Source organism: Ceratosolen solmsi, unplaced genomic scaffold (assembly GCF_000503995.2).
Source record: "Ceratosolen solmsi marchali unplaced genomic scaffold, CerSol_1.0 scaffold2, whole genome shotgun sequence".
Classification (NCBI taxonomy): domain Eukaryota; kingdom Metazoa; phylum Arthropoda; class Insecta; order Hymenoptera; family Agaonidae; genus Ceratosolen; species Ceratosolen solmsi.
In genome coordinates, this window is record NW_011948422.1 from 2,285,309 (window position 1) to 2,308,259 (window position 22,951).

Below are 22,951 nucleotides of genomic sequence, written 5' to 3' on the forward strand. Positions count from 1 at the left end.
GGAAGAAGTGTCACGGCGATACGAGGGGACGCCATTCGGGTTTATTTGCGATAGTCGTAAATGAGCGACCTGACGTCGGCTTTAAAGATGACTTGACGATACATGTAGTTGTGAGGCATATAGAGCCCGAGGCCCGAGATATTTAACAATTTTCGAACGACGACTGTATTTCGCACTTCTACATTGTCGGTGTTTGTATTGTGGATAAAATGACCAGGCGATCGTTGCTTCGTTCATCCTCGCTAAACGGAGCTGAAATAACGACAATCACGGCAAACGTTATCGTGCTAACGTAAAGTGCACATGAAGCGGGAGATGAGAAACATTTTCAACGAACATTCAATCCGGAAGGATGCTAGTCTTGTAGATATAAGGAGACGAGGAAAAATGCGTTTAAATAGAGATGAAATAGAGATTAAAAGCGAATGACGAGGAGAAATGGCACGGTGAGACGTGAAATGCTTGTATCGCGAGGATCAATGGGAAAAGATTTTATAAAATTGCTGCTACTTGAAAATATAGAGCTTCTCAGGAACGTGAGAATGCCAATAATGGATTAAAAAATGAAACACATTGAATTGTTTGATGCGAGGGTGGGTAATGAATTTGTAGGAAATGGCATGGAATGAGGGATGTGGGAAGGCTCGTAGAGCCTTGTGAGATTCGCGGGTAAATCTCTATTTATCGTCTAAGTCGGACAATACGTTGTATTAATTCTAATCTAATCGTATAATTGCGCTATTAGTCGTCGTGAATAAAAGAATGGCCGATATTGCGTTTCATCGGTGGCTTTCGATTATTGATTTCCGGCGATCAAAAATGAGAAGGAGATGTTAGCGATGCACGTGTGTAATGCTCGCAACGAAGTGCTTAGCACATAAACCAAATTCTGATATTGTTGAGGCGAGAATCTCGTTGCGATTGGCGCGAAAATCGCGGATTAATGACAGAGAAGATGCTTTCCGGGCGATAAAATTTGAATTTTTGCGCGAGCATCGCGCGATATTATCGCTACTCGTGCCAAAACGCGATACTCGATAAAAAAATTTTCTCAGCTTGTAGTAAATGCTGGTTCCAATGTATTTGTAGACGAGACCGTTTTCACTTAATTTGTGCTTTGTCATGCATATGGAATAAAAACTAGAGCTTTTATCTTACACGATCGATTCGTAAGTCAAAATACACAGCGACAATCTTGTATTTGATTATGTAAAAAAAAAAAAAAAAAAAAAAGAACAGAAAAAAAAACCGTGATTTACATGGCTATACGAATACGATGTATGGAAATACCAATTTCAAAAACATATTTTTCTCATACAAAATGAACAAATGTTCGGTTTATGATAAAATGAATATTTTTATTTAGATAATTATTTGTAATTACTCATGACGATAAGAACATTATATTTTCTAAACGTAGAGAAGAAATTGAAGAGACAAGAGTTTGGCAATAGTTTCGATTCAGTAGTTAGTTTGAAGAAAATGAAGTCACTACTTTTATACAAAGGAATCTATATTTATGAAGCATGTAAAAGGTTTAAAAACAAAAAGAAGAAGAAAAAAAAATGTATCAGTTTAGAAATAGTCACCTATCAAGAGTAGTTTTGTCTCATATCCTTATCGCTACGATAAGTGAGGAATGCTGAAAAAGAATTTAATGATTGCCAAATAAATACAGACTTTTATTCATCATTAATTTTTAATCAATATTGGATATTCAAAATGTATAAGACATAGCGAAAAACAAAACAAAACGAATCAAAACAAAAAACAAAAACAAAAACAAAAAGAAAAACAAAACAAAAAAAAGACGAAAAAAAATGTAAATTAGTAAAATTGAAATATTAGACGAATAGGAAGTAATTTACCATAATCGTCATCTAACCATCTTCTATTTAAGTTTAAAATCTCTACGGGAATGAAAAAAATAAGAAATTACTATAAGTTTAATATAGAAAGTTTTCTCTCTCTTTTTATATATATTTTTCTTAAAATTATTATTGTACTGGTATTTCTTAATTCGTAATGATTAATTAAATAGCCTTGGTACTTGAAATTTGTAAATTACGTTTTTAAGAACTATTAGACATTGACGGAACTTTGACAGTTAGGTTGTTGTTGTTATTGTTGTTGTTTTTTTTCTTTTTTTTTTTTTTTTTACCTTGGATATAATATTCACCATTTTGACAACAAATTTTAATGTTAAAACGACATTTCATATCGATCTTAGACCTTAAAAATACATAACATATATACATATACGATAACTGTAATCATAATTCAACTTTTGCAACTCCAATATTTCAGAAATAATCTCACGTTTAACAAAATATGACGTTCAAGTATTGAATGAAAAATAAATAAGTCCAGAATTAATCGTTTTGTAATAAACGATCTTTATAGTGGAAACGACATTATTAATATCCAGTTTAATAAGTAATTATTCTTAGACACGCAGAATTGCCGGTGTATAGATTTTTTTTTCTGCATGAGAAAGTTTATTAATACAAATCCCAAATTTTCATAAATAATAAAAACGCCAAAAAAATGATTTGTGATATAGCACATTCCTATAAATTTTTCAGCGTTTAAGTTTCGTAGGAGAAAACGAAACGCAATTTTTACACAATAATATTATAAAAATTGTCTTATTATATTATTCATTAATGAACACATATTTCTACATAAAATGGACATATTTGTAAATTAAGTAATATACCGTACTGCATAGGAATACATATGCATCATTGATGATTTAGACAAAATGAATTTAGACAAAATTATAATGATACATTATAAATTTACTCGGGATTCTTCATTTAAACATTCTATTCTATTCGATTCTATTGATAATATTAATATATAAAATATTTGAAAAATAATGGCAGAATCTTTTATTGTTAATGAAAGATATATTCTCGTAACAATAAATCATATCAAAAGTAAAATGTGGTGGACTACAATTTACCAGAATTGACAAAAGCCTAGGGAAATTGACAAGGAGAAATGAAATTTATTCATCGCAATTCCAAATAATTTCTAATATTGTTTACCTTCAACTCCATCTTGACAACATTTTCATTATCAACGATAATAATGATTAAATATTTCCTTCCAATTATTAGTTTCAAGGCTCATTATCGATGCCTTTATTTGTTAATTTAATCACCTCATTTAGTTTTCCGTCGTTACAGAAATTACAGAAGAAATTACATTTGAAATATTATATCATTAGTTCGTTATTCACTTTAATACGGCTTCAAGACTAAAAAGAAAGTGAGATAGATAGATTTTCAAATTATTAAATTTCATTCGAGGTATTAAATTCAATTAGTCGTGATGTTGTTGTAGTTTAAAATATTGTCAGATTCAAGATGATGCAAAGTTTTTCTATTATTCGTTTATTGATTCGAAGGCAAATATAATTATTAAGTTCTCCATTGTTCATGTACGGCGACGAGAGCGTAAATATAATCATGGCAAAAGTTTTAATTCGCATAACCTTATCTATAATGGACAGAAAATTATTGAAAATGAGTAATGTAACTTAAAAATTGCTACGTCAATGCAAAATATTTGTTTTCTATTATTAATGATTAACTATTAACATAACAATAAGTATATGGTATATATTTCTTAATATATAAACTTTTTTTTTTTTTATCTTATGTTTAAAGCTTATTTTATTATTAAACTTTTTGAATTGAAAAATAGCTTTTTTTGACAGTAGTCATAAGCCAATTAACATTAGTTTATATTTAATCCGACACGAAAATTCATAATAAAATTAGTGAGCACGAGTGTATGTGTAAAAAATTAATTCTATAATTTTACCAAAATGATGTACTGTATATTACATATTACTATGAATATTTTATATAGAAATTTATTCAAAATGAATAATATTGAATATTGGTTTTGACGAATGTCTCAATAATCCAACAACAAAAATTCGTGAATGTAATTCTGTCAATTTGCTACGATTTTTGAAAGCAAGTAGTTTTAGTAAGAATTATAAAGATTTGTACACTCAGAAAAATCGCACAACTCACACTTAAATTATGATTTGCCAGAGACAATGTTTTTATTAATTTTCACATAACAATTATATCATTACGAATATCATATAAACTATAACAATAATAATAATAATAATAATAATAATAATAATAATAATAATAATGTAAGGCGACATTTATTAAAACAATTTTTACTAATTTATCTGTAAATATATCTTTAGTTGTTAGTTTCGATAAAAATGGAAGTATAATTATGGACAGAAAAGCATTCATTAATTTTAACTGAGAAAATAATTATGGAAATCATACGATGGTTCTTTCACAAAACAATAAAATAACAATAGCTCAGTGAAGATAAAATAAAAATTTTATTTAACAACAATTGCATCTGAATTACTTAAAAGATACTATATGGTATTGAAAAAACTATATAATAATATGGCGCGTGCATATCTATTTCACAAATAAAAATTAACATTACTTATTTATTTATCCCCATATAAATAGTTTTGTACGATCCACGAATTATGAAGTCTTTTTCTTTTTTTCTTTTTCTTATTCGTTTGCTAATATAGCGACGCAATGTTTAAAGGTAAGATCTTTTGTGATAAAATGTATTCGTATTCCTTTATCACATTTTGTTGGCAACGAATTATTATCTCTATATAACAATGAAATTAATAAAAATATAAATTTTATTTCAATATAATATATGTATATGTATATGTATATATATATATACACAAATGTATGACAAAACTGATTTTATACTTTTTTTCTTTATATTAAAATCAGGATAGATAAATAACGTTCGAGATTTGCTACACTGACAAATTTTTTAGTATTGGTCTAGAGAACACAACTTTTCTAAAAAGTTAGTCATATCTATTGATTATCCAATATAAGGAAAACAAAATTAAATGAAAAAACGAATGCTTGCGAATATGGGAAAAAATTTTTCAGTGTGCACAGAACGTCGTAGGAGATACCTTGCAAACGTTCACATGTAACCGTAATTTATTATTTTTACAACAGCGAAAAATAAAAATAGTTTGTGATATTAGAGTAAATATATATTAGTTTGCGGTTTTATCCAGTGATAAAAGGCAAAATCTGTTTTTATATCTATGTTATTATTCATAATGGTATGCAGAGCAAAATGTTTACAAAACTTAGCTACATAATTCATCTTACAGATTAAAACAATTAAGAGCTTATAAATATTGAATTAGAAAAATTATTACATTCATTGAAACGCTATTTTAAAAAGTCAAATTTTCTCATATATTTTTTCAACATTTTGCCTCAGTATATTCATGTAATAAACTCATCAAATAAAAATTGTATTTTGTCTCTTTTTAAAGCCTTTACGTTTCTTATATTATTATTAATACAAGTATATTATTAATAATGAAAAAAAAATCTATTATAATAGTCTATTATTAATAAAAAAAAAAAAAAAAAAAAAAAAAAAAAAAAAAAAATTAATATTAGACTTTTTGCTCAATTCGTGTACATAATATAATTAAGTTCTCAATAAATTTTCATTACTGCAATTGAAAACTATCACCAAGTTTATAGTATATTTAGTGAATTTCTATCCTCATATTGTAATAAGAAAAAACATCTCATTAATAGTTATAAGTAAATATATTCTATATGAAACTGACGCTACGATTCCGTAAATAAATAACACGTAAATAAATAAATAAATAAATATATATATATATATATATATATATATATATATATATATTTACATAACAGTGTATATCAAATTCCAATTTTTAATTACATAATTACACAATACACGAACATTAAGTCATTATTCAAAGTTTATGAACATACATAATGAAAAATATAACTAATAAAAAATCGTAGAATATATAAGCATTAAATACATTTATAATTATTTACTTATTTCTACTTGCTTATCTTCGTTATTATATCTTCTCCTCGTATAAATTATTTCTTTGATTAACAGTAACTTGCAGCTATCGCTTTTATAATATTAAATATTGTTTTATTTTTTTTTAAAGAATAAGTGATTTTTTAAGACTCGATGTTGTATGACGACAGAACAGTATTTGTTACCTAAAATATCTATGCTATTGACAATTCGTACTATATTTATACCAATCTGTACATTTTATCCGTAAAGAAATAAAATTTAGAAAATTATTTTTTAATTTTTCACTTTCCATTAAAACGATAATTTAATAAATTCTGCATTACAGAAATTTGAGCCATTTATTATTTATTTAAATTATTGACCTCATTCAAAAGTTTACTCAAATGCCATTCAATATCAGCTTATTTATAAATAATTTATTAATAAAATATAAATATATAATTCATCTGTAATAAAATTAATATTTCAAATAATCTTCGTTTATGTATAATAATTATAATATTTGATCATTTTTTATTGTTAATGAAAAATTTACGTTCATTGTATTTATTCAACAGAATATTAATTTAACTATTGTTGTTTTACATAAATGATATTACGACTTTATGACTGTTGACTTTATTAGTTTTTAATTTATTATTCAGTTTATCTTTAATATTCTATTGTTTTCTTTTTTTGACCGGTATTGATGGTATTGCATGTTTGATCAAATCTTTATATTTTTAATTGTGAAAATTCAAAATTTTATATTATGAATGAATAAATTGTTTAATCTGCCTTCAGTTGTATGTGTGAAAATTATTTATAATGACAGTTATTATCGATAAAAACTGTAATATGTTAAAATTGATCAGAAATGTTGAAAATTTGATTATTGCTGATAGTAATTTTTACTTTCATAGTTATATAATGAAAAAAAAAAAAAAAAAAAGATAAGATAAAATTTATAAGGTAATAATAGTTTATCGGGTTTATCAAATGACTTTTTAATAAATATTTCAAAGACAAAATTTTAGCTGATTTTGATTTACGAACGATTTATTACATACGTAACAGTTTATAAATATTTTAAACGTTTCTAAAATTTGAAAGTAATTTACTGTTCGATGTCAATAAAAACGTAGTTATAATTATTAGAAAAAAGTGTGTTACGGTAATTACGAAATATTACAAACATTTTTTCTTATTACAAACTTTATGTGACAGAACTTCATTTTAATTTTGTTTTTTGTTTTAATATACTTATTTGATTTATCAGTTTTCATGCAAAAATTAATACGATTCGAATTAATAAATCAATGTAGACAATAACGATTAATAAGATTAAAAATCATAATATTTAATAAAGAGTAAATTACTTATTTTTAATTAACTTTAACTTCAATAACGTCAATAAGCAGCTTAATCTAAAATAATTACCACCTGCAATAAAAATAAATGGCTATTTATTTGCAATTAAAAATTAAAAAATCTTGGCGAAATCTTAAAGGATTATTAGACAATTACGAATAAATTAATTAGATAATAAACAGCTTCGAGCATGATTGCGAATATGTTGGAAGACATTGTATTTGTTGAGCAGAAGTTCAATTCTTTAAACGACCTTTATAACAAATGATTTTCATTATAAATGGCGCAATATATAACGGGAAATAATATCTTGTGGTCTCAATTCCCATTGCTTTCGTACTTCGTTCGATGTACGAATCTGAAAATAAGAAGTAGAATTCTGTAAAATTAAATGATTACCATTTGACTACGACATTCGTAAAATTATCAATTTTTTTTACTTTGATGTAGCTTGGATCACTTGGATTATAAAGAACAAGTCTATAATTATTCAATTTTAATTCTCTCATTCCCGTTGAATCTTAAAATTCAGTTCGCCAATATCACTTACAAAGTACTTCATCTCTAATCTACAATTTCAGCAATAAAATTTTAATTCGTCAACGCGACCGTACGTCCACGCTCCAAAAATCTCTTAAAGCAAGACAAACGTCGAATGGTTCGGCTTTCCGGTCCCCGCCACCTTTCACACACGCACACACAGTCTCAGCCAATGAATATTAAAGCTCAGACCACGAATTTGAGAAATTTACGAACGATTGTCGAAGGTTGGCCTGACCTGATCGCCCTTGAAGCGGTCGAGCATAGCGACGCAGCAGATGCCCGCCTTGATGCCGGCCTGATAGGTGAGTGCCGCGAAGGCTGTGCACTCCATCTCGATGTTGACGACCCCGGCCTCCTGGAGCTTCGCCAGGTAGTCCATCTTGTCGGCTATGGTGTGCTTGCAGAAGGCGCCGTCGAGCCGACCCTGGCCCTCGTAAAAGTCCGAGGTGCACATCGTTTTGCCTATTATCGTATCGTAAGGGTCGTCCGAGTTGACGAGGGCCTTCAGCTCGCGCACCAGCTGCCGGTCCAGGGTCGCTGGCAAATGAATCTTCTTGCCCAGCACCACCTTCGAAGTTCAATGCGACCATATGAGTTTACTGACTTTTTGTGTCCGACCTTATTCGGCAGTGCTTAACCTGCGGCTGCCCTACTTATTTGAGCGATTAATTTCAAATGTCTTTTTGTGTTATGAGATTTGCGTTTAGATTGTAATACGCGAGGATTCAACAGTTATTCAAGCGAAGCTTGCAACATTTATTGAAAAGCATATGAAACACGATCGGCTGCAATTTGTAAGTTATTTGAAATTTATGAGAGGAAAGTCCAAGCTTGTTAATATGAATATTTCAAGTCATTAACGGGTATTTAATATGGATTCGTCGATAATATTACTTGACAAGTTTATTTTATATTTATAAACTGCATAGATCGATGGTTACTAATTTTAAGCATTCGTATTCTAGAGTTGAGTTATGTATGCGTGTATGTATGTATGTAAGTTTGTATCATGTATGCGTGCGCGCGTGTGTTTTACAAGGGAACAACAGAATTTCATTCCAAGCAATTTAGTGACAAAACGCATAAAAATTCAATGTTTCGAATTTTCCAACCTATTTCGCGAATTAACGGCAACATTAAATACAAACGACTTTTTAAATTAATTTTATGAATGGATCTGCTATTTATGGTAATTCACTTTTTAGTAGTTTTTCAAAATATATTTAGTTTGAGTTAGACAATAATTTTAAAGTCTTATCGGTGTTCTTTTTTGCCTTGTTTTGTTTTGTTGGACTATTTAATTTCGTTAATGCGTCATCCCACTTCCTCGTTCTCACTCTTATTCTGAGAGATAAAAGGTGTTTTGCGAAGGTACTGACAGGTGCGCGTATAACATAAGGATACAACACAAGAATAAGTTTTCTAGTTGAGAAATTCGTAAAGTACGAAAATAGAATGAAAAAAACGTGTCTTATAATAATCATATTAATTAATCTTATTAAATAATTATAAATATTAATAAACACTCATTAATGAATTGCAGGAGCACGTATAAAACTTTTCATATTTCTTAATTTCTGCTTTAATTCGTTAATATAAACTAAGCGTCGATAGATTAATACAACTTCATTGACACATATCATTGAAACAATTCGGATTTAATTGTCAAAATGATCGATTCTCGTATATTGGCAGTATAAGACAAATATAAATATTAGAGTTGAAAGGAAAGGTATTCAAAAAGAGTAGGGATTACAAGCATACAAGCATAATGTGTATTCCAACCTTTAAAGTCAATTTTTTTTACGTACGTTGTGTTAACTTTTAAAAGCAATTGATCAATAAAAGAATGTGAAGTTTAGTCGTGGTATAGCCACATATAAAATAAATACTCATTGTATTTTGACTGCAGGCACTTACACTTTTTGAATTTTAAAGCTGAAATTATTTTACTTACTACTGGAAATTTTTTTTAAACAATCTACGTAATACCTACTATTTCCCTCATGATTATACCCACGATTATTTATTAAACAGTTCAAGCTTCTAGTCGATTCTCCACTAGCAAGAGTAAAAAATTTACAAATTATTTGCTGATAGTTGCTTTTAGCTTCTCTTAAGGATTAAAAATGAAAACGGTATTAAATAACACCTTTGCATTGATGAAATTATTTATTTTTCTATAAAGATTTTAATCTTAAATTGGTTATAGAATATGATAAAATGTATGAATCGATGATTATAGGGACAATGTACCTGTACGAAATATGGATTTATCTCTTCGTCAACGCCTTCGTTTGTTATAACAACAGTGCCAGGAGTAATGCCCACGCCGCCGCACGTCCCAATTCTAAATATAACTGGATTCTTCATTTTGGCGTAATACATCAATTTGAAAAGTTCATTAAGGAGAATCTGCAGGGAGGGGACTCCAATTCCATGCTGTGAAATTATGTGTGTTTTTTTTTTTTTTTTTTGATTTGGTTTTTTCTTCATTTAACGACTAGAATCATTTGCATTTAAATGTTTTTAAATGAAAACCGTAGTCGTAGTTCGTGAAATATTGTTCAACTTCACTTAATGTTAACTGCATATGATGGAAACATTAAACAATGGTTTATAAAAATATATATTCCGTAATATAGGGACGACGAAAAACGAACTTTTAATAATTCTTATGGATGCAGAAGTGATAATTTCAAATGCAAAAAACGTGAATGATTAATTAGGACTTTGATAATGTCTTTCTAAATTTCTAAAATTCAAGATCTTAATTATGCCAATTTAAACCTCAATAAGAATTTTTTTTTTCCCCAAGTAATTTTGTCAATATATAAATAAGTTAATACCTACATTTACAGCAAGAACAGGTCCGACTTTGTACATGGAATAACGGGACGACGAATGCTGCCAAATTTCTAATTTCGTTTTAAGTTTCTTGCTCAATTCTGGCTCGATAGAATTTATAAAATTTTTCATACGAATTGCCGTACCACCCGTGCAGATAAACTGTATCATTAATAGCATAATTAGTTCAGTCTCAAACACTCTAATGTCAAATCTATGAAAATTACAATCAATTACTTTATACATGCAGTTTAACAGACATTCAATTTGATTTTTTAACTTTATTATCCTTACTGGTTCAATTACACGTAAAAAGGCTTATGTTCTTTATGTGATTTTTAATTTAATTTGTTAATATTATGTATTTTTTAAAAGCTACGCCGTTCGTGTCGTTCAAAAAAAAAAAAAAAAAAAAAAATCACACACAGTGGAGATTAATGAATCATTTTAAAAAATTCTCGTTAATACGTGAATAAACGTGTTATAATAAATATAAAATCCAATTTAATTTCACTAAATTTTACTTTATTTAATTTATTTAATTTAGTACCTTAACATCTCCAAACATCTTCACGAAATCATGATCGTTAGTTCCCAGTTCTAGATGATAAAGAAAATCGTGGTCTAAAGATTTAAGATTTGGATTACGAAGACGCACCAATCCATTTTCATTACTGTTGAAATATTGCTATGAATTGCAATTTTTTTCCATAGGAATTAAATTAAATGCTTATATACAATTTATTATACAATTAGAATTTCGATACTAATGTTCACGATATATCTATTTCTATTTTTTATTATTTACACTTACCCCTTCTTAATATAAGTCCATTTCTCATTTTTATATCTATTATCGACTATCCTACTTATTAATGTATACATATATGGTTTTTTTTTCTACAATTTTGATTCGTGTTTAATTTTTATAATTTGTCTCGCATTTTTCCCTACTATAATTTAATACATCACTTTGTCTGAAAGCTATATTATATTTTGTTTTTTTGTTTTGTTTTTGTTTTTATATATACATATAGTTGTAATGTTGATAAATAAAATAATAATACATAATTTCAAATATTGAATAATTAAAATTTTATAATCTATTTTAGTAAAAGTTTTGATAATCAAACAATGCAATAGTATACTTTTGATTTTATGTAAATTTACATTATGTATAATTTTTGAAATGCTGCGAAATTCATTAAAATTAAAGTTGTAAAAATAATTTATAAAACATTGAATAAATGAAGCATCTTATTAATATAAACGACTTCTATGTTAATATCATTGTAATTTTATGCAGTAATCTCATATTTATTCAAATTAATTAAGTAAATTTAATATTCATTTGCAAATTCTGATAATTGAATTACGTATAAACAACACGTAATCACAGATCCGATCATTTTCTGTGTTTAATAAGTGGCTTCCGTGCTTATTGTAACAAGCTGAAAGAACAAATCGATTTCAAATTATTAATGATAATCCATTAAACACACCTCTACCAATAAATTAATGAAAGTAGAGATTTTAATTAATTCTAGACTTATTGTCTGGGATCAGACTAAAAACCTCCTTATGATGGTGGGTGGAGGCTTGCTGGCAAGTGGAAGGGGCAATGCAATTATTCAATACTGCCTTTAATGTTTATAGTCTTTCCTTTTATTAAATATAATAAATAATGAATAGTTAATAATCTATGAATATCGAAATGAGTGTACGATAGAATGAATAGATGAGTGTCTCTTCATTAATGTTGGTGACGATAAGTCTCTACGTGTATACTTGATAGCCTGGAGCGTGATTTCCCTTCTTCCTTTGCGTTGAGTAGTTTTATAGTGGGAGACTCGTGGTGGGAGAACGTCCGTGTAACGTCACTGTTTGCGTACGTGAGCTCAAATGTAGTGGTGGTATTGGTGCACGTTCGTGTGTTCGATGCGAGCGTAACCCGCGGTGTAGAGGTGAGATGTAAGAACGAGCGTCTGGTCGTATCATACTTGAGTTGGCTGTAAATCTGCTGTAGTAGCGGTCGTAAGAACGAGCGTCGGTGTTACTTACATGCGGGCGTAAACCGCGAGTGTAGAGTAGTGGCGGTCCTGTCGCGATGGGTGCTTGATTAAACTAGTAAGAAGTAGTAAGGAACGAGCATCTGCGTTGCTTAGGCGTGCTTAGGCGTGCTTAGGCGTGGGTGCTAGTATAGTTGTGGCATCGCTATTAGTTCCTTAGGTTACTTGATGCTTGCCATGGCCTTCAAATGGCGATTGCAGGGTTGGGCAGCGAGTCCGATGTGGAGAGTGCAGGATTGGTACACGAAGCAAGAAGCAATGCACCGATAGCGCATCGGTGGCTGTTGTTACTATGCCGCTATTTGTCGTGACGTCAATAGGGCATAGCTTTGTAGGGTTCATTTGTTATTACTTCACGGAATTATAGTCGTATATTCGAGTTTTTCGGCATAGAAGCATTCTTCGAGTCCATTGGCCAGTGTTTAAAAAACAAATGTTCGCGCGCTCATACCTATCCCACTTTGCATTCCGCTTAAAACTGATGTAATCCGTAACACTTATAAATAAATAAATGAAACTGGATATTTAATATTTAATTTGCTAGTGATTATAATAAATGTTAATAATAAAACGTTTATATTTAAATTTAGCGCTATACATTGTTACGTGACGTTATGGTAATTTGGAAACAAAATCATACGTATAATCAGTGTTGGCATTGCATCAAAACGTTGAACGTTTGATTTTTATAATTACGATAATGTCCATTATTCACTTTAATATGAGCTCTTTAGTTTTATCGAATGAATCTTAATGAATGAACTTGTAGTTAAGCAATAATAATTCTAGGATAATTCAGAATAGGCTAGTAACGAGACCTTCGTAAATAAAATTAATTATTAATTAATTAATTATCCATGCAACGATATAAATTTGTTAACTAATACTATTTCCGAAAGAATTTTATTAAGCCTTAATTTATCATGATCTATAAATCTTTTCGTTCGTCACATTTGTAGCTATGTGCAAATGGGAAATAACGGAAGAAGAAAAAAAATCATGGGAAAGTATTTCATCGATTAGACGTGTAACAAATATTATATTTCGACAATTGTCCAATTTCGTGAATTTAATTAATTACATAATTAATCAATGAATATTACATATTATTCATTTGCTTAATTGTAGGGTCTTTAAAGTTCCCGCGTCCAATCTTACCTTACGTCAAAAATTTGTGACAAATCCACAACATTAAGTATCTTACGCACATTTGACATCGTGCGGCATGAAATATAAGATTGAATAGAAAACCTAAGATTATTGCTTCAATATATATTGTTTTTTTGCATTACAATAAATTTATTAGCCAATTTGAATAAAATTCTGGTATTAAATATAGCTGGCAGAATGATAATTTTAATGTGTGATAAATTGTAGAATGCAATGTAATGTAAAAATCCCTATATGCGATAATATTAGGGTTACATTATATTATATATATATATATATATATATATATATATAAACTTTTGAAAATTGTCATAGCAGGGTAATTGTATTTTATAGAATTGGAGATATTCGAAATATTAGCGTATACTTGAGTTCAAAATTCAAATATCTTTCAATTGAAAGAATTCAATATACTATTTGGTAATCTGTCTGATATAAATCTAAGAAATGTATTACGATTATTTTGAGTAATTCAAATTTATAATTATAATTTTCATGAGTTAGCTGAAGCATAAGAGCAGATGAAAATATAAGTAAAGTATATGTAAAGTAATTTAATAAACAAAAAAAGTTGATTACTTATTTAATTTAACGATTGTTAAAATTTCCATTAAATATTAATCGTAGCTTTTTGTAAATAATTCTTTTTAAAAATCGTTTAAAACATTCTTTGCTCAAATTATTTTTCCAAACATGTTGGAATGATTTATAGTCGTAGAGGAATTTTTTTTTTAATTTTTAATTATACACGTGTGTGTGTGTGTGTGTGTGTGTGCGCGCGCGCGCGTGTGTATACGACATTTTAAAATGCGCGCTATCTTCAATGTAAAATGTAAGACGATAAAATTTTGAAACTTGTAGACATTGTTAAAATTATTAATTACAAATAGCGCTGTCGATTGAATAATATTCTATACAAAATTAAAGCATTCTCATGTTTACCATAATCCATGTTCTCCCTATTCGACAATTATGCATATGCAATGAGAAACGTAAACACACAGTGATCACATATGCTAAAATAATAATTTTTATACCGAAGTTTTATACGCAGAGTTTTATTGGCTCCGTATGACAAAGCTTTATCATACCATATAATCGCAAAAACAAGTTTTGCCTTTAATGGTAACCTAGCGACTTATGAACTTAATTAAAATTCATTACCTAATTTCGTCCTCATTAGATGCATTATTCCTGGACTTTTGCTGTAAACTATTTCCTTCGGACATCTCGCTGGAAAATGAGAACCGCACACCTCTAAGATAAGCTACGTCAATTATTCCAATATTCACTCTTATAGTACAGTATCTCGATTATCTTTAACTTTACTATTTTATCCTTTGGCTCGAGAGTTATCAAGAAAGCACACCGAACGCGAATATACAATATTGGCAACGGGCTTTGTACTTCCGAAGAGAAATCTCGAAAGTTATCCCCACTTTAGGAGGCATTCGTAAATATTAAACTATAGTTTGCTCGATCCAAGTTCCCTGCATTAGTGACGAATGTATTTTATTATCGGGCTGCGGTGTTGATATAGCCGAGACTTGGGCCCCGTTGCCACTCTTACTTTACCACGTGCCAGTACTTTCTGCCTTTGAAAAATGAAAATGAGTGAACGGCAATGCGAGTCGCGGGAGCAAAGGAACACGAGACTCGTTAGATTTTATAACTACTGCCTAGTATCAGAAATTAATGAAAATAATGCCATTAACGTTTCTTCAAGCCAAATGATACGTCGCCTATGTACTAACCTGCGATGAAAACATTGCTTAATACGTCCAAGTCACTATGCCACACGTATTTTCTAACTAGCGACTCTTTAAATAGCACCACGAATGAAATATTCCTTCCGATCGCGTACCTACATATCTTTTTAGTTTTTTTTTTTTTTTATTCCCGAGCTCGTTTATGCATTAGAGAGAAGCCGTGCAACTCCATAATTACATAAGATTGCCGTTACATTTGAACGATACTCGTAAATTGTTTACAATTATATTTGTAATAGATAAGGGCCAATGGACGAATGATAATTGTACATACTTGAACGAGCGCTGGCCAAAGTTATACCGTTATCGATCAAATTGCTCATTGAAAATCATATTAATCATCGCATGCACAAATAGATTAATTTATCATATTCAATGCATATTAATTAATCTACAAAAACTAACAAAACAGAACAAAACAAAAAATAATTAATCTCAATGGTAAGGGTAAAATTTTGTCAACTACAGCGACATTTAGTCGCACATTTATTCTGATTGTTTATCGATATTTAATTAAGCACACGAGAAAACTTATCGACATTATTATTATCGCGTGGGAATAAATAAGTAAAGAAAAAATTTCAACCTTTCATTTCATTCATTAAACGCAAAATACATTGGAAATTCATTTGCCGACGTTAGTGCATGAAAATTATTAACAGAAAAAGCAAACTTAATTTGCCAACTAAGCTGAATTATGCAATATGTTTTAAAAATTATTTAATTTCATACGAAATAATCGGCTTACTTATTGAATTATTGATAAGGGGAAAGGGGAGGGATAATAGCCTACCGAAACTAAATAGTCGCGAATCAATCACTCGGCCATTATCCATCATTTCGTATTTGTTATTAATGTAACTTCCTTTTGCCCCTTTCACTTTCAAATATTCAAGTCCTATTTAAAGAACACGATGTGCCACCCACCCGGTACCCCGGCACTCGCCACCAGATATTAATCCGGCCCTGCCTCTACTCAGCTTACGCTACACATCCTGAGCGTGTGTAGGTGGGTGGGTATCGCCACTGCCAGTGGATTACCAAGTCTCGTAAAATTCACCGACAAAGAAGTCGTCGTGATAACGAAGACGCGATAGGCTGAATTTTCTATAATTCCCGGAGTTTTAACAGCCAGACGTCGTAAGGCCAATAACAACCAATCCAGTGCAAATCAAATCCTCGGCTCGACGTCCCACATTGTCTGGTGTGCACAAACGGTTATCTCGTCTACGAGCAGTGCCGTTCCTTTATCTCTAGCTCATTCAGCCCTCGTGTCTCACTCCATCGCATCTGCTTCATTATAATAATAGGCGCATGCTCGTTCGTGTCGCTCGAGCCAATATCAAGTGCGCTCCAGTTGATTTTTCCTCTCGCTCGCTTGACTCCACTCGCGATTGACGTTAAAGCTCTTCCCCTCAACCATCGCTTCCAAGTACTCGGCTTCTATCTCACTCGGACCTTCGTTCGCACACTCCAATGGCTTTGACAGTGATTCGCTTCGTGCTAATCTCCCGCGCATTCGGACTCGTTGGCTCGGCTAAAGTATGATTATCTCTAAATTTACCGGAAATACATAAGTTTGGAGAACGGAATTCAATATCGATATATTCGCCAACTGTACTCCATTCGATTAAAAATATTTTATACTTTATTTTTATTTTAATACTATCAAAACTGCATTGTGGCAGAATTTAAGCACTCGCTTAACCTTTATATTTAATCGTGAATTTTGAAAGATATCGACATTGACACGAAATATAACGTAAAATCTTGTTTTTATCATTTATTCTACATAATGTAAAAGCTTATTATTTTAATTTTCACACTTTCATGTCGAAATACAGCCAATCTCCTTGCCTTCATCAATTGATATTTGCTATTTGCTATTTGCTATTTGCTTGTAAATTGAGATACAATATTATCTACGAATTGAATGAAAATTGAATGCTTTTTACGAAAATCTGGAGAAAAAATTTCTGAAATCATCCAAGGATATTCAGAATTGTTCATTAAATAATACTACATCATATAAGATTTATTTTAATATTTTAAATGTATAAATTTATAAATTGATTAGTGCGATTCTGTCTGGTATAATTATAAATATCTTGTAAAAGACAACCTTAATGTTGAAATTGCAATTTAATCAAAATTATCATATGGTAATGCGATACAACGATATAATTAAATCAGTTAAAATAATTTACAAATTATATATTAGTGTAGGAATATATATATATATATATATATATATATATATATATATATATATATATACACACACACAGCTACGTTTGATTATCATAAACATGCATTAATGTAGTCTATGTAAAGCGCACGTTGAAACAGTTTAAAATTATAGAGAATAGAATAATAGAATTTACCTTAAAGACTTTATTTCATAGTAAAACATTTTATATATTATAAAATGGAATGAATCAGAGATAATCGAGTATTTAATGCGCGCCCGAGTTATATTATCTATTTATCCTCGAGGAGTGCGATCCCACCTCTCACCAGGACACATACAATGACCCGTATATTATTATATCTGCCCCATCGGGAAATACAATGAGTAGATGTCAGGGGGTGGGGTTAAGTCGCACGATAATCGGTCGCGGGGCGGATGGCAGAAGTTTCGTTGATGTATCCCAATATTGCAAATACAAAAGGAGAAATTAAAGCGCACTGGATACATTAAAAGGGACTAGAGCATTGAATTTCATGGACAAATTGATCTAAAAGAAAATTCACGATCTACTGTCAGATTTAGTGCAGTGAGAATCGTTGTTTTTCTTTTTTTTTTCTTTATTTTTTTTGTGTTAATGTCCGTCTTTTAAATTTATGATTATAAATTAATAAAAAAATCTGTAATACTAACCTTGAATTTGTATTGCTGATCTTATCCTTACCATTAGTCGCATATTTCTAATATTTCCAAAAGAAGAGGAAATCATACAAAGAATTTCTTATGAATTTATCGAGTAAAATACAATTAAGGAAAAAAAACAAAAATTTTTGACGAATACGTCCATTTTTTTTAAGAGCATTGTACTTTTTATTGCAATAATTAATTAACTTAGAAAACCTTTAAAGTATGATTTTTATTATTTTTTTAATTGTTTTTCTTATTTTCACTAAGAGTAATAAAATTGCATTTAAAAAATAAAAATAAACGCTCACTGAGTATATATTATATTTATAAATCGAAATTATTTTTATAGAAATTTTTTTTATAGAAAATAATACCTTTCGAGCTCATGACTTTGAATTAATCTTTCGCAATGTGACAATTAATATACATCGAATATTTCTTTAAATATTGTATAATAAATAAAAATTTTCCATTCTAAAAAATAGAGACTTCTCATAAAATATAACGCCGTTACGTTATTCTATTTTCTGTAAACTTATATAATTAAATTAATCGTCCGATTAATCGAATTTTCTATCTTCTTCTTCTTCTTCTTCTTCATCTTCTTCTTCTTCTTCTTCTTCTTATTATTATTATTATTATTATTATTATTATTATTATTATATGAGTTTATACAATAAATTTAAGGTGATTTAAAAGAAATAATTTAATGCTATGGATTATTTATATTTGCTACGTCGATATGATAATCATTCAATAAATAATATGCATTTACCTCTGTTGGATCATTCATGCTGTGTACTTATTTTACTTTTTAAAACATAAATTAACTTTTAATCATAGAAGCGATGGCAGGATATAAAAGGATAAATATTATTATGATTTAGTTAAATAATTTAATATAATAGTTTAATAATTAACCTCTCTTATTATTGTTCCTCTTACAACATAACGCATCAATTGTCAACATGTCCTTCCGTAATCCTACTTGTGACCAGCACAACACGGTTATTAATATTAGGATATCATTCCTTGGGAGTGGTCGTTCGCAGGATACAATGAATAACATTTCTTGTGGAAATCGAGCGCAAAAATACATTTCTATATCCACGTCCGACCAAATACATTTATATGTAAATGTGTACTACCATATCCGTTTATGCTTTGCTGATCCTAGTGAACACTTCAATCCGTGATGACTCTTTATCGGCAATGCATATCGCAACAATAAATCGTTCCGATCCGTAATCGATAAACATTTAATTGTAGAATATAATATTGAATACGATGCAAATACAATGCAAATACAATGCAAATACAATGCAAATACAATGCAATACAACACACGATACTGTAATTTTTGTTTTTTTTTTCTTCATTTTGCAATTCAATGTGTCATTAAATTGAGGCTGGGATAATCGAGGAAAAATCTTTACGACATTTTATCTATGCACACTCGTTATATTCCAAAAGATTCTCTCTCTCTCTCTCTCTCTCTCTCTCTCTTTGCTTTTAATATATCCGTGTTAGAAAAATATTATCAGAAAATTAAGAAACAAGCTTTGATATATCAATTGAAGGTATAAGGCTCGTAATAATTTCTTATCCTCCTGATAAATAATTTTCATTCTAAAATAATCAAACACTATTCTTCATTATTATTATAACGACTAACAATTCAAAACAAAAACAAAAACAAAAAAAAAAACAATAAAATTATTAATGATATAATATCAATATTTCTGCATTCCAGGATAGTTTGGAATACAGTCAAATGACGAAGGGGTTGTAATTGTTACAATTTTTCATTTCGGTATTGGCCTTTTTCATATTATACTCATATTTAATAAGAGCAACAATTTTCATCACAGACACGTCTCGTTGTATACGCCAAACATAAAATGTAAGAATGGATTTGGAAATTTCCAACACTAAGACGCAATGACTCATCTACGCTATTGAAAGTGTTGGTTTAGCGTGCGATTTCTTTTGTTTCAGCATACCAAATATTACTATAGCAATTACTATATTTCCCTATGCCGATGTAAGCATTAATTCAATTACTTTTGTAATTTTTGTAATGCTTGTACTCGCACATAACTCGACGTGCAAGTAACATTATTTTTCTCTATTTTTACTATGGAATGTTATAACTTTATATTTGTTTAATTAAAAGGGAACGTGTTATTATTTACCGATTAGTTTTATACGCCTATTCATTTAATAATTTATTTATAGAGTTTGTTGCAAAAATTTATATATATTTCAAAATATCAAGGACTATGCATTTTTCTATATCATTTAGACATTGACGCTATATATATATATATATATATATGTGTGTGTGTGTGTGCTATTTCAGACGCATTTATATTTCCTTTTTTTTTTTAAATTAATTTTCATGAAAAATAAAAACTGTTTTCCCCTTTAATACTCAACCTCGTAATATATAATCTTGATAACTCACATCTCTGATAAAATTTGATAATTATACTTCGAGCCTTTACTTGTATTAAAGCAAGGAATAGCGAGATACAATTACTTGCCGTAACATTTTCTTACAGAGTTATATATGTAATACATTTATATAAGTGCAAGGTCATTTGTAATATTAATCAATTACCTTTGAATCTTGGTTTTTCTTTTATTTATAATTATTTCAGAGCTATAATCCATATCATAAACATTACTATAACATTAATTTCAAAACTATATTTCTTATTGTATAAAAGATCACAAAGGTCAATTTCAAAACTATATTTTTTAAACGATATTTTGAATTTATTGTATATATAAAACAAGTAATTATTCACAGTCTAATCGTCTTACAATGTAATAAGTATATCGATCTACATTTGTCGCATATATATACATACATACATACATACATACATACATACATACATACATACATACATACATATATATATATATACTTATTAGAAAAAATAATTAATATACTATTAAAAATATACATGGCACTTTAGAATTTTAATTTTTCTCAATGTAATAAAATCGTAATTAAAAAAGCAAAAGATTTTTAAAAATTGTGAGAAATATTTTGCCCTTCAAAAGTATATTGAAATTGCAGGAAATAAAACATAATATATATATTTATTTATTTAAATATATTTACTTTAAATGAAATTTAATTTTTATATTATGTGAATTATAAAAATAAGATTAAAATGTATATTTTAATTATTTGTAAGACTAGTTTTGTCTTTAATTTCAACTAGAAACGTTCATTTGTGAAATATTTATCCGTTAAAAATTATTCATACCAAGTATTGTTATAAATAATTGTATCGAAATATAAGATATTGAATTGAAAAAAAAAAAAATTCACCACAAATTTTCTCAAGATTATCTACAATTGAATATTCTTGAAAAATTTTTTATTACAAGAATGTAAAATATTGATTTTCTTAATTTTTTGAATACTAAATTATAAAATACTAATGTATTATTCAACATACCGATGATCTATGTAATTAAATAAAATTTGTATTTTTATAATTAATCTCTACTATTATGTATACACATATTATTTAATAATTATGTATAAAGTATGGATTAAAAATATTCAATGCTCATAGACTTTACTTTCTTTGAATAGAATGTAACAAATGATATTTTCAACCAATTTTATAGATAAAAAAATTAAGAGAAACTTTTCTTTTTAATATACAATTATTAAACGATCGTATCATAATTATTAATATCTCTTATTTTTTCACCATGTGATATGAAATTATTCTTATATTTTTAAAAAATACATTGAACTGTATAAATTATAGCTTATTTAATTCATTAGGGCAATAATTTATCAATAGTATCGTATTAACAAAAATACATTAGCTGTAGTGATAAGAATTTTTTAAAGGAAATGACGTGAAAATCTTATACGTACATTTTTTTATATTCATTTATATATATATTATAAATAAGTATTATTAAAACCATATATTCGTATATTATAACAATATAGGTGACAATAACGAATAAAAATGCTTAGCTGCTACGTTAAATCTTCGCGGGGATAACGATTTCAATATTTTCCACCAGGCATTTCCTTTATAAAAACAACGAATCTACAAAATTGCTCTTTAAACGCTAATTTCACTTTCAAATAAACATAATACTGGCCAATTTTGTCGATGAAATGTTAATGCGCATTCCCCTGCGTTGAAGTATGGGTAAACGAGGCACTCTTTCGATAATATCTGCATGTGGTCGGTCTAAATTACGGAAATACATAGATTGTTGCTTTGAAATATACATTGTTTGTCTTCATTACTCTACATATTCGTGATAATTTGTCATATTAAAAGGTTATTCGAAAAGTGAAATTTTCAATTTGCATGTTCTAGTTGGGCTGCTGCAAGAATAATCGT

General features: G+C 28.7%; 1 protein-coding gene across 1 annotated transcript; it reads right to left on the reverse strand.

The window, feature by feature from the left end:
- Positions 1–7,484: 7,484 nt before the first annotated feature.
- On the reverse strand, positions 7,485–13,957 carry LOC105362000 (uridine phosphorylase 1-like). The gene is made up of 6 exons (XM_011499326.1): positions 13,904–13,957; positions 11,222–11,359; positions 10,678–10,833; positions 10,081–10,266; positions 8,060–8,392; positions 7,485–7,639 (listed from the first exon to the last, which is right to left on the reverse strand). The coding sequence occupies exons 1-6, from the start codon at positions 13,955–13,957 to the stop codon at positions 7,556–7,558; spliced, it is 951 nt and encodes a 316-aa protein (XP_011497628.1). The 3' UTR covers positions 7,485–7,555.
- Positions 13,958–22,951: the final 8,994 nt, after the last annotated feature.